The following is a 13,539-nucleotide window of genomic DNA, read 5'->3' on the forward strand; positions in this document are numbered from 1 at the left end:
TGGTGATGCTGGGAGAACACTAACATTTTCTGTAGTATCTCTTAGACTAGACTGACATGAACCCAGATCAGATGAAATGGCCACCTACAGAATGCTGAGCTAAAGCTACATCGAGTCCTAAATTAGACAAAGCTTCTCCCACTTTCAACAAATTCTGTGCACTATGTTGCTCAGCAATATAGTGTATAACATGAAAAATAAATTAACCACAACTCTAACTCACCTCAGGTTTAGGATGAAGATGTATATTTTTACTGATAAGAAATGTGACTAAGGAGGTGTGTTCATTCTCAGTTGCAATATGCAAGGCACTGATATTATGCTGGAAAAAAATACAGTGGAGAAAGGGAAAGATCAAAGAAAAGAATTCTCTTTAAAGGCATCTAAAAACTGACAAAATTACACTGTGTGTTGTACAGTTATACCTTCTAAGTCCACTGAAATCAATGGCCTTAGAAGGACTGCATTGCCATCAAATCACTTTGATCGCTGCCACTGCACAAAAAAGTATATGTATTATCAAGCAACTCTACCTGCTGTGCCACCCACAAATTACTTAAAGATCCTCTGATGTAGTTTTTCATGTAGGGGATATTTCACAGAAGCACTTCCCCACATTCAAATGAAGGTGTATTAAACCTGCACCATATCCTAAAGCACATGACTAACTGAGCTTATGGTGGACTGAAGTCCATAGGATTTCAGTTTGTGGTTTATTACATTATAACAACCAAAAGAGGAAAATAAAGTTTCCAGCAGTAGGGTTTGTTTTTTTTAAATCTTGGGTTGGATCCAAAGCAGCATGACCGGAGTGGAGTTTGCAGTGTACAACCTTCCCACCTCTCCATCCTGGATAAGGGAACACTCACAAAGAACATGAGGGGCAAACTGTCAAACATTCCCTCTCCACCAATGGCAGTACCTTCCACTAGTGTAACTGCTGTTATGTGAGAGCTCCTTTGGATACATCCTTATATTTATTTATTTTAAAATATATACACTCATTGTTTTGGCTTTTGTGCAGTTCCAGTGTATGCACAGAATATCACTTGATGAAGAACTGTTACAGATAGGTGCAACCCTGTTTTTATCATCAAGGTTTCTGTGCAGGCGCACATTGGGACTGCACAGAAGACCACTCAGTGAACAATGGTTACAGTTAGTACAATCCTGTTTTCCGCCCTTTCAACACAAAAGTTCCAGTCATCGCCTATTTCTTGCTTCCCTGTCAACTATTCCATGCTGCTGTTTTCAAATGGGCCAAAAATGCTTTAACTAAAGAGACATCGTTAGCAAGTAATTAAACAATCCAATTTATACCCTTTTTAAAAATCTTACTAGGAAAAAAATCCTTTCTGCTTCTGCCAAAACCAAGTCAGGCATGGGTTTTCTTGAGCTTCCACATGACTGGAAACTAAAAACATCAGAACTCTTTTTCAGCTATGAGAAGAAATTATCAAAGAAGGAATGTGACAGAAGCAAATGGACAGGGGAAGATGAATTGATCTGATACAGCAAATAGGAAGCCGTTGGCTTTTCATGTAGAAGGAACTCAGGGAAATTTAACATACAATGAATTTAAAAATCATCAACAAACTCCCGGATAAAACTCCCAGATAACAATGTCTTCCTGGTGCGATTTCACGTGAGAAGACGCTGTCTTCCGGGTCTTTTGTGCGATGTTCCGCAGGCAGGTAAGACATGTGGAAACAGCCTAGGTATACCATCAGCTGCTAGGGAGGGTGATGAAGATATTCAACCTAGCCTTGGGACACATCCAGAGATGGGCAGCTTCTCGGGCTTCTGGTTTGAAAACTTAGGCCACAAACAAGAGTGTGGGATGTTTTCTGGTGGGAAAAAAAGCTCATCTAAAATTGCTGAATGTGCAAGAAGCTGAGACTAAAGAGGAACAAAATGTGAAATAGCCCTCCCCTGGAAACTCCTGGCCTTATCATCTGAATCCTTCCAAAGCCCAGTCAAATTATTTTTGCTTTGGTGTTTCAGGGCAAGGGCACAGAGATTTGTATGTTTTGGTCTGTTTAATGCAACTGACTAATGTTATTAATGTTTGTTGATCTTACTTTAGAGACCAGCCTATTCACAAGGGTATGGCAGTGCAACTAATCCTAAGAACATTTTCCTGAGAGAAAGCCCACTGGGTAGACCTGAGCAGAATTCTGAGTAGACCCATTTAGAATTGCTCTCTAAAACTTTGCAAAAAATTGTTTACATATTGGTGTGATGACTAGTAGGGAATCCACCTGCTGTAGTTACAAAGTTGTCAGCAACATCAGGAGTTTTAGTACCAAAGAACACTTTTTATTAAGGTGATCAGCTACAGGTATAGTATTGCAGGGGGCAAAATTTGATAAAAGTTTTTTTTTTTAAATATGTATTTGCTCAGGGCAGTTTATGTACTTGAATAGTTTAAGCTACCAGTTTTCTCTCCTTCCAGATGTGGAGATTCTCAAAATCCCAACAATTGTTAGAACCTCAAGGGAACATGAAGTGCACAGGCTCAATATGATGCACATACTTTGTTTGAAGTATTGATATCACTTCCTGCTTCCAGCAAGAGTTCTGCACATTTTTCATGGCCCCCTTCAACGGCCAGATAAAATGGTGTTTCTTCATTCTGAAATAAAGCAATACATTAAAAGGAAAACAATTCTTTGACATTCAAATAAACTTGCCGCTAGGCTTACAGTTAGACTCTCATCAATGGCAAATAAGTATTTGCCCCTGTGTTTTTGAAAAATTTGAAGAGAGCCATTTTTTTCATTCAGGCTCTTGGCATGGCAGAAATGTGGGAGATCACAAGCTAGGCCTGTAACTGTTATAGTCTTAGGCTCTAATTAGATGTTACATTGATTTACTTCAGTTATGCCCACTTTTCTCTCCAATGGGAATCCAAAGTAGCTTTCAACATTCCGTTCTTCTCCATTTTATCTTCAATTCTGCGAAGGAAGTTAGGCAGAGGTGGGGTGGTGGTGGTGGTTCGAACCTGCCCAATAGTCTAACCACTACACCATGCCAACTCTCTGGCCACATATACACAAGTACACAAAAGTATCATCATAGAAATCTGATAGAAGACCTGTTGGCACAGCTGCAGTTGAAGTCCATCTCTTTGCTTTGCCTCTGCTCATCCACTGCCACTGTTGTGCTTCCCTTGATCCCCATCATGCTATGAGGCAGTTTTATGGGATAATCGGTCTGTGTATTATCCATTCTTCCCTCCCTCCCTTGCTCCTGCTTCCACTATCTTCCCACGCCAGCCCCTTTTCTCCTCTTTTCTCCTCTTTTTCTCCTCTCCCAGCCCAAGGAAACCTGGTGCAGTGGCACCAGGAGGGGAGAGGGAGCCTAGTGAATGCAATGGTGGACATGGTCATGCTTTACCATCTCTGCTGGGCATTCAAATTTAAGAGCATTAAGAAATCAAACCAGACAAACATGATATTAACATGGTCCTGGTGCCATAGACATGGAAAATTCAAGCTTTAGGCCCTTTTCACACTGGGACTTTAAAGCGTTTCAGTATCTGTTTTGCTTCCCATGTTTGCAGGAGTTTCACACTTGCAAGGTAGTCATGGGACGCAGTACAGATGTTTGTCAACGGTATCCCCAATTCCCCCCCTTGCGGACATACCGCAATTTTATTTTGAAGCTGCTGCCAAGTCGCGTCTGGCCCAATTAATGTCAGTACGAACTCTATATTCTCGTTCTGCTTCTCTTCTCCCCCCTCTCCTTTTCCCTGGGAGCTGATTGGTCTGTGTGGATTTAACCATTCCCACCCTCCTCAGCTCTCTGAACTTGTTTTCTGACTCAGCTTTAAAAAAAATAAATGAGAGTGGAACAAGCATGAAAAGTACATGTTTTCCCCCAGAACTCCGCCATCAATTGCCTCTTGAGTGGGCATGGGCAGCCCAATCAGCGAAAAGAGGGGGGATGGGTTCCAACACTGCAATATTACGCCTGCTCAATTTTTTTTAAAAAAAGTGTAACATTACTTGCAAAGCCCCAAAAGCTCAAAACTGCACCAAGGCTTCAAAGCCCATCTAAAACGAAAAACAGGACACCAAATCGAAACTGCCTTGGACAGTATGGAATGTGGGGGTGCCATGACGAAGCCATTGCAATTGCGGGGAATGCTTATAAATGGTAGTTTAAACCGTAAGTGCGAAAAAGGCCTAAGTTAGGCCCTCACTCTACAAAAACTTGTTAACAAGTTTGGCCGATGCTGTTCTTCTTGCAGGTCTCTATTTCCCTTACTGGTTGCTGACCAAAAGAAATTTAATAGGTGAAACATTTCCAGGTAGGGATTTATGGTGACTGGGAAAACTCTACTGAATATTTCTCAGTCATGCAGCTATTAAAAGTTCAGAAGCCCTGCCAGAAAAACATCATAGGGGCTATCCTATGTTTATGTAAAGAGAATAGATTCAGAGCAGATTAGGATGTTGTTTCTTTTTAAGAACAGAAGTCCAAAGGTCCAGGAGGAAACGGCTGCTTTGGAGGGTGGACTCTATGGCATTACACTCTTTAGAGGTCCCTCCCCAAATTCCACTCTCCCCAGGCTCCATCCTCCACTCTCCAGGTAGTTCCCAACCCAGAGTTGGCAACCCTAACCCTGTGTCAGAATTCCAAAGGTGCCTACAGGCTTGAAAATGTTGGGGACCCTTGAAGTATTTGCTTTTCTTTTTACCTGGTTTAACTCGTTTATTTCTTCCCACTGCTGAAGAAGAATTTCAACCACCTCACTGTGGCCATTTTTAGCAGCTAGATGCAATGCAGTGTTTCCTTGCTTTAAAATAAAACACAGAGAAATATACCGCATATTCATAAAAGCACTAAAAACAAACACCTTTGATGGAAACAGTAAGTAGATTTTACATGCAAGGTTGTACATACACTGCATTCTCAGGTTTAGCCAGATCTGCAATCTGGCATGAAACATAACATATTGAATACGAATTAATATGGAATGCTGAGACAGCAAACCTGTGACTGGAATTATTTGTACTTTGTAAACATATTTTAAATATTACATATAAAGTTTACCCCTGATATTATCATGATGATGATGATGATGATATCTGGCGGGATTAAAATTTTTAGGGGAAAATTATTTTGTTTTTAATTGTAGTTTTGCTATGCTTCAGTAATTTATAGATTTTACTGCTTTTTCTGCCTTATACTTATCTGCCTTGTACATTGTTTTAACAAAGTATCATGATATAAAAGTTTTAAATAGCATTTAACTGATTATGTTGAAAAGAAGAATCACAGCTTTTGTTCTTCTTTCTACTAGCAAAATTTTAGCCCCTGAAGTTGCAGAGAAAAGCTTGGTGTTGTGTGGGCAGTCTAATAAATGTTCAGGAACAAGAGAACGGGCACTCAGTGGTCAAAGATTAGAAAATTAGGCTGTTGCATAGCTCTCCCTTCTTCTTTTCCACGTGCTGCTTCTCTCTAACCCTCCTGGACTTTAATTTCATTCTCCACACCCTTCCTGCTACCTACAGTCTATCCCTCCATGGAACAGACAAACATAGGGACTGGATAGTAGGAAAAGCATGAAGAATGAGACAACAAACCTCTATAAACTTTGGGAAGGAATCTGCAATCTGGCAAGGAACATAAGACACTGAATAAGAATTAATATGGAATGCTGAGATGGCAAACCTGTGAGTGGGATTATTTGTATTTTGTAAATATATTGTAAATATATTTTGTAAATATATTTTAAATATATTTTGTAAATATATTGTTTTTGTAAAACAAAAACACAGTGTTCTCTGAGTCACTAACTAAATGTACATACTGCTCACCAATTTAAATGCATGAATCATGAATTAGTATTTTTCAGTGAGCAGACACTAGTTATATAAATTAAGCCATACAGGAACATTTTTATAACAACAACATTCAATTTATATACCGCCCTTCAGGACAACTTAACACCCACTCAGAGCGGTTTACAAAGTATGTTATTATTATCCCCACAACAAAACACCCTGTGAGGTGAATGGGACTGAGAGAACTCTGGAAAAGCTGTGACTGACCCAAGGTCACCTAGCTGGCTTCAAGCGGAGGAGTGGGGAATCAAACCCAGTTCTCCAGATTAGAGTCCTGCTGCACTTAACCACTACACCAAACTGGCTCTCACAAGCTGAAGAATTTTGGGTAGGGAGATGTAATTGGAAATCTCACCTCACCTCACTCACAATCTCCCCTTCAGGCATTTGTAAGCCCTCAGAGGCTTGAACATGCTGTTCCGCACACACACTCGTCCTCAGAATTCTGTACTCCTAGTTCTCAGTAGACAGTAGACCATTTGGGGAAGCAGCTTTTTCCTTTGGGTGAATTTAAAGTTATATTTCTTGCAAAACTGAGGTTGTTCACTGGGTATATAGTATGGGTGGATTGGCCATTAAGGCCACTCAGAAAAGTCCCAATAGGCCAATGGCCTCCACCAGGACCCCACTGGGGTAGTCCCTATACCTCCCAGGGCTCCCGCAACCTAAGCAGGGGACTGGCACAATCTGTCACAAGTCAATGACCTGTGTCTCATGAGGCCTGGCTTATGCACACACGCAGCACAGCAGTGAGAAATGGGCCTGGCTTTGCTCACTTGTGCAGTGCAGCAACGGAGGGCCCAGCTTGTTCTCTTTCCCCCTTTTGGGGTGCAGAGCCAGGGTGGACTGGAGGGAGACTCTTTTCCAGAGCTTTTTTCCCTCCCAGATTGCCCTGGTATATACATATGCCTACCTTGCTAGAGTACAGCTTCTTTTTTCTGCTTTTGCATTTGGCAAGGAGGCCAGTCACTTTATTATTAGATATAATGATATAAAGCATGATTTTTTCATAACTTAAACTTCAGCATGCATCATATGGTGTGCTGTGTATAGAAAACCATATTCAAATTAAGCACTAACAGATATAATTTCTCTTAGTGGTTTTATTACCAGAATCCACTCCACATTCAATACATCATCATAGTAAGATTTACAGCTTGTATAGTGCCATCCTAAGCAGAGTTTCACCCTTTTAAGACCACTGACTTCAAGGGACTTAGAAAATTGTAAGTCTCCTTAGGATGGCACTGTTAGTTGTGTGTGTCACATATCATGAAGTGCACAGAGACAAGTCATTATTGGAATGTAATGTCATAAACTTACATTGTCTTTTTCTGAAGTGACTAGGTTAAGGGAAATCAGCTCATTTATCATTTCCACATGGCCCATTCCAGCTGCCAAAAGGAATGGCTTTCTACCATTCTAAGAAACAGTAACGCCAGAGGTTATTAACACCGAAGGGAAAACCCTCTTATAAAAGTTTTGCTAAGAAGCAGAATTCCAACACACACACAAATTGTAGGACCAATCCACATGACTACAAACAGCTGGACAATTATTTATTTTATTTACTTCATTTACACCCCACCTTTCTCCTCAGTGGGGACCTAAGGTGGCTTATATAATTCTCTTCTCCTCCATTCTATCCTCACAACAACTCCGTGAGGTAGGTTAGGCTGACAGTGTGTGACGGGCCCATGGTCACTCAGCGAGTCTCTATGGCAGAGTGGGGATTCCAACCTGGTTCTTCCAGATCTTAGTCCGACACTCTAACTGTTACACCATGCTGACTCATATGTATATGCCATCCCTTCAAATACATGCTCAAGTTGGCTCACAATATTAGTTATATACAGTGAATTCTAAGCAGAGTTACAGCCTTCTAAAACCATTGGCTTCAATGGACTTAGAAGTGTGTAACTCTCTTTAGGACTGATTATAACTGATAGCAGGGGTCATTTCATAGAAAAAGAGCTGGAGGAACTCATTAGCATAACATATTAGCATAACTCATCAGCATATGCCACACCCCTTGACATCACTGGAAATGTGTCATTAGCATAACTGATTTGCATATGCCACACCCCCTGACAATCACCTATCCTGGCTGCTTTGGACTCAATCCTGGCCATTCAGGGCCAAAATTGTGCCCAAAATGGCAAAAAGGAGCTGAAAATGGCCAAAAAGGGGTCCAAAATGGCTGAGAGTCAGGTGGGCAGGGCCACCTGACATGTGACCTCTTTGGGGAACTGCCGGAACTGTGTTCTGGTGCGTTCCTCCTCGAAATGAGCCCTGACTGATAGGGGCTTCTGGCCCATGCCCATTCATTGTTCACTATTCAATCTTTTCTTCCAACAGATGCTACAAAGTATGTGATACTATTAAAAGAACCTATACAGATCTCCTATATAAAGTGAAAATACAGTGATTTAGGTCTGCTACCCCGTATTCTGGTGCCTTTCCCCCCTGTTGGCCAGGTAAGCGGTTGCAGGGTGTGGAGGCTGGCAGTAGGGAATCCCCTGCTATGGTGTGGGGCCTGGCAAGCCTAGGCCAAAGAGGTCAAAAACTTTAAATATGCTATACCAGAGACTTGAAATTTATGTAGATATGACAGGAAGGCAGTATTATGAGCTAAGAAGAAGAAGAAGAATATGGTCGTAACTATTGGCAGGGGTAAATTTAGCAGGCATGTTTAACTAGCAGAGCTTAACCTCCAGAGCCTTAGTTAATACTCCTGATAAAAAGTTATAACCTCACAGATTAAAGGTGGCAAAAGGGGAAAACTGAGTGACAACTTGCCCTGATGCATTCCCATTATGGGCAGAGTACATCTTTTACTAAACTACATTCAGCACGAATGTTTTGCAAGAGATCCACAAGGCATAAATACAAAGTCTTCCTGCTATTGACTTCAAAGGACTTTGAAGAGTATCACTCTACTTAGGATGGCTGATTGCACTTAAGTGATTGCACTGATTGCACTGCTGCTGCCGCTGCTGCCAAGGGAGCTTCTTCCATCAAGGACTGGGCTTTTCCATCTGCCTGGCCCCGCCCCTTGCCTGCTCCAGCCTACGGGGACTGCTTGCACTGCTTGCTTTGCTGCTGTTCATTGTTTTTATAACAAGTGTGTTAGTTATTGTAGTCTATGTGTATTGTTCATGTTTGTGTTTTAATTATGATGTGAGCCGCCCTGAGCCCATTCGTGGGGAGGGCGGGATATAAGTCAAATAAAATAAAATAAATAATAAAATAAATAAGTGTAAGAAATACAACTTTTACTTGAATCAAATTGAGGCTGACCACCTTCTTTTATTTGGGAAAGCATCAAGTTGGTACAGATCACAAATCTTTTTTTGTGTGCATTCTCTCTCCCACTTCCCCCTATATAATTTACATGTACCTTTTAAAATTGTCTTAATGGTGTAGTTTTACAAACCAGAGCTTTTTTTGAGGGGGAACGCCACGGAATGGTGTTCCGACAGTTCTAGAATCTGCCCACGTGACTCCTTCCTTCTTCGGCCCTGCAGGCTCTGCAGAGGAGGTTAAGCTGCTTTGAGTTCATTCTGCTTTCTTTTCATTCACACGGGGGGGAGAGGGAGAGAGAGAGAGAACAAGCAGACACTGCTTGGGCCTGGTGCAGGCTCTGCAGAGGAGGCTAAGCTGGCCGCTTTGAGTTCATTCTGCTTTCTTTTCATTCCTGAGTGAGTGAGTGTGAGAGTGAGTGTGAGAGTGTGAGAGAGAGTGAGATGGGGCCCAGTGTGGGCTCTGCAGAGGAGGGTAAGCTGCTGTAAGTTCATGCTGCTTTCTTTTCATTCCTCTGTGAGTGAGTGAGAGAGAGAGAGAGTGCAAGCATAGCTGCTGGGACCCTCCAGAGTTTGAGTGCATTCTGCTTTCATTTCATTCAGGGGTTTCTATGTATGCGTGTGCTGCTTTGAGTTCATTCTGTTTTATTTTCATTCAGGGAGGTGGGTGGGTGGGGCTGTGTTTGTATGTGTGCTGCTTTGTGTTCATTCTGCTTTCTTTTCAGGGGTGGTGCTGTGTGTGTGTGCTGCTTTGAGTTCATTCTGCTTTCTTTTCAAGGGGGTTGGTGGGGCTGTGCATTTATGTGTGTGTGTGTGTGTGTGTTGCTTTCATTCTTTTGTTGACTGAAGTTGACATTGTTATGGTTCGCACAGCTTTTGAATGCAGATTGGTTCTGTGTTAGTTAAATATATCAGATATGGTTATTTGTATTAGTTAAAATATCAGTTATGGTTATTCCAGTTTTATGCTAGGAATGGATAGCTGTGTCCAAGTCACAGAAGGCTTTAATCAATATATTCATCAGCATATAGGTGTTCTTATGTCTTAATACCTGTAACTCAAATGGTTCTCCCCACCCGTAGCTGATTAACATCACTGAAATTGCAGCGGACATATGGGTGATAAGGAAGTTTTAATGAATATTGTTTGTGTGGGACATTGGAATATTTATGAGCATTTCACAATGTCACAACAGCTTAGCCATTGGTAAGGTAGAGTTGGCAGGCAACAAAAAAAAAGTCATTTTAAACTAAGTATAAATATAATGCAGCTAAAGTTGAGTACCTTCTTTTGAATTGCTCCAGTAAAGCAAAACCCTCCCTGAAAATTTGAAAATTCAATATTCATTAGATTAGGAATTTCAGACTAGAATTTTGAGAGAGAATCTTGGATTTTTTTTTCTACGCTGGTAGAGTGAATCTGTTAGAATTTAGATTTGTGAGATGGGTTTTGGATTTTTAGAGGCCCCCTCCTTCTTTCATATTTTAAAATATGATTCCAAAGAAATGAAATGTTTGGGAAAGGGAATGGAAGATTTCACTTTCTGTAGAGGATACAGAAAGGAAAAAAACCCTTTCTCATAATAGTGTAATTTTCCAAGCTTACTAACATTTATCTCATCGTAATGCATTGTGCTGGGTTCCGGAAAGCGGCATCACTTCCAGGAAGTGGCATCACTTCCGGGAAGGGTGGGGTGGGGTGTCACTTCCGGAAGTGACGTCATCACACATTTCCAAAATTACTACATTCCCATGTAGTAATAGAGTTCCACCACCTCTTTTCCCAGAAAAAAAGGCCTGGCAAAGACTGATATTTGTTCTAAACTTCTACAGAAACATAAATCAAAATCAACACATCAAATACATGTAGAATCAGATCCTGCATGGAAAAGGTTTCTGTCCAGTATGCTACAAACACATCACTTATCTACATAAATCCTGAAGACTTAAAGGATACAATAAGAAAGTAATTACTGAAGGAAACATCTATTGCAAGACAAAAATACAGCTGCACTATATTCATATTTACTCCATTTATAATGAAAAGTGTTAAAATATTATTAACAGTATTTACAAATACCCCAATAATATATTGTATATTTAGGGTTGGTACCTCATCAGGTTTATTGAGATCCGTCAAATGAAGGTCTTGGATAAAATACTGCACTATTCTAACATTATTGTTCTGAGCTGCAAAGTGCAGGACATTCTTTCCTTCCTAAGAAAAAGGCAGAAGAAATCTGTAAAATGGAATTAGAAAATGTTGTGTGCAAGCAGAAGTTGGTTTAGATTTGTCAATAACTTACCTGGTTCTTAGCTTTCTGATCAGCACCTGCTTTAATCAACATTAGCATTATGTCCAAATTTCCAGACCAAGCAGCAAGATGAACCGCAGTGAGTCCATGCTTCAAACAAAAAGAAAAAATGCAAGTCACAACAGGCACTGTGAAGTAGAATAGAACTCCAAACTATTCTGTTGCATTTCTATAGCATGGCATGGTATAGTAAAAGAACATAACAAGGTTTAACCAATTCTACAAAATGTGGAAATCTCCATTTAAGACTACATAACTGGGAGTAAGGCCTGGTTTAGAAGAAGCAGAATGAAATTGTCAGCATGCTGAGATGGTAGAATGGATTGTAACACTTCTAATTGCAAGTACAACTTATAGTTTTAGTGTTCCTTTACCAAAAAAAGATTCATAGCAAGTATCAAACAGCATAGTGGAGAGCCTCTCTCTTGGCTTTTCTGTTTTTTGACATGAGACAGCATCCTTTGCAGCCTAAAGTGATACCATCCACTCTACCATCTCAGGTTTCAACTACCTAGTTTGCTGCATGTGTAGACCAGGTATAAGACCCTGGATGAATAGATACCGTGCCAGCGTAGTAAAATGGTTAGAAGGTTGAACTAGGATCTGGGAGACCCAAGTTTGAATCACAGCTCTGCAATGGAAATCTGGGCCATTCACACTCTCTCAGTCTAACCTACCTCACAGGGTTGTTCTGAGGATAAAATGGAGGAGAGGAGGAGGATGTAAACACTTTGTGTCTCCATTGGGAGAAGGATGGGGTACAATTGAAGCAAATCAATAAATACGGTGACAACATGCATATAGCACTTTTTCATCATAAATACATCTCTCAGCAGCTATCAATGCTTGCCTCAAATCTGAGGCAAACATTTGGAATAAAGATAGCTTGTCCTACCTATTATGACTTGCAACTTCAAAAAAAAGCCTGGAAGGCACCCCTTCTTTCCCTTGGGCAATAATTATTTTAGGTTTTTCAACAAATCACAAGTTGTCAATGGTATGCCTAGGAGCGTTATTTGTCTGCTTTTCATGGACAAACCCCTACTGAACCACCCCTGTTCACTGCCAGCATTCAATGGACTGGCAGAAGAAAATGAAGGTGGCATCTGACAATGCCATGATATCATTTACAGCTGCACAGTCAGTAGTGATGCCTCTGTGTTGCCAGACACTCTATCATTATTAGAAAGTCTATCAGTGCTATAGCATCCCACAATGCAGTGACATCACTTCTGGTTATGCAGTCTGAAATCCTGGGGATGCCGTTCAAGCGAGTGTCCCCATTCCCCCATATCTCATGGATTGCCAACCAAGGACCGGCAACCCTAGGTATACCAAAACTGACAAACTATGAGTTACATTTGCCTGAAAACCAGAATTCCAAATTAGTAATAATCCACAAACTGAATTACTGGTTTGTGGGGCAAGGGCAAACCATAATTTGCCTATACTTACCAAATACTGTCTTGGTTTCAGAGGAAGAATTTCCACACACAGAAGGGAGAGGCAATTTTTGCTGATTTCCCACTCCTGTTACACAACTGTGACTCCCCTCATACTGTTCCTTGGGGATCCCCTTTGCCCCAGGAACAGCATTTCAAGGGGCATTTGGGTCTGCAAAGGGTGGGGGAGACAGGGAAGTTCCATTCCCCAGATGAAAATTGGTTCCATTTGTAGAAATCATCAGCTTTTTAACAAGTAAAGCAGTCAAACGATTTTTATGTCTGCATGAGTGACTGAGTCAATGCAAAGCATATTAATACACATAACATGCAATTTAAATTGCTATAATAGCAAACTTCTTAATTAATAAAATAATAAATGACCACATTAAGATTAGTACATTAGTTTCCCTGAACATTTAACTACCTCACCAAATTCCAGTTAATGTACCCTAAAATAGCTTATGCAACATACCAATCAGCTGAAATATATATTTCAAATTCTGTAGAACTTGGGAAAATAGATATCAAAGGCATGGTATCTCCCTTACATCTTTGTTATCTTTATTCTGCAACAATTCTTATTATGGCCAACTTCCACTGTTGTTCTCCACATGCCTGCCTT

At 40.7% G+C, this 13,539-nt stretch overlaps 1 protein-coding gene across 1 annotated transcript in view; it reads right to left on the bottom strand.

Annotated features, from left to right (window-relative positions):
• The window catches only part of ANKDD1B (ankyrin repeat and death domain containing 1B), a 42,026-nt gene that overhangs the window by 20,566 nt on the left and 7,921 nt on the right, over window positions 1-13,539 (bottom strand). The window contains exons 4-9 of the mRNA XM_054987209.1: window positions 11,464-11,562; window positions 11,271-11,375; window positions 7,179-7,277; window positions 4,706-4,804; window positions 2,537-2,635; window positions 224-322 (exon numbers count right to left, since the gene is read on the bottom strand). Of these exons, the coding sequence (XP_054843184.1) occupies window positions 224-322; window positions 2,537-2,635; window positions 4,706-4,804; window positions 7,179-7,277; window positions 11,271-11,375; window positions 11,464-11,562 (600 nt within the window). The remainder of the gene's footprint in view (window positions 1-223; window positions 323-2,536; window positions 2,636-4,705; window positions 4,805-7,178; window positions 7,278-11,270; window positions 11,376-11,463; window positions 11,563-13,539) is intronic.

Source organism: Eublepharis macularius, chromosome 8, assembly GCF_028583425.1.
Source record: "Eublepharis macularius isolate TG4126 chromosome 8, MPM_Emac_v1.0, whole genome shotgun sequence".
NCBI classification, from domain to species: Eukaryota; Metazoa; Chordata; class Lepidosauria; order Squamata; family Eublepharidae; genus Eublepharis; species Eublepharis macularius.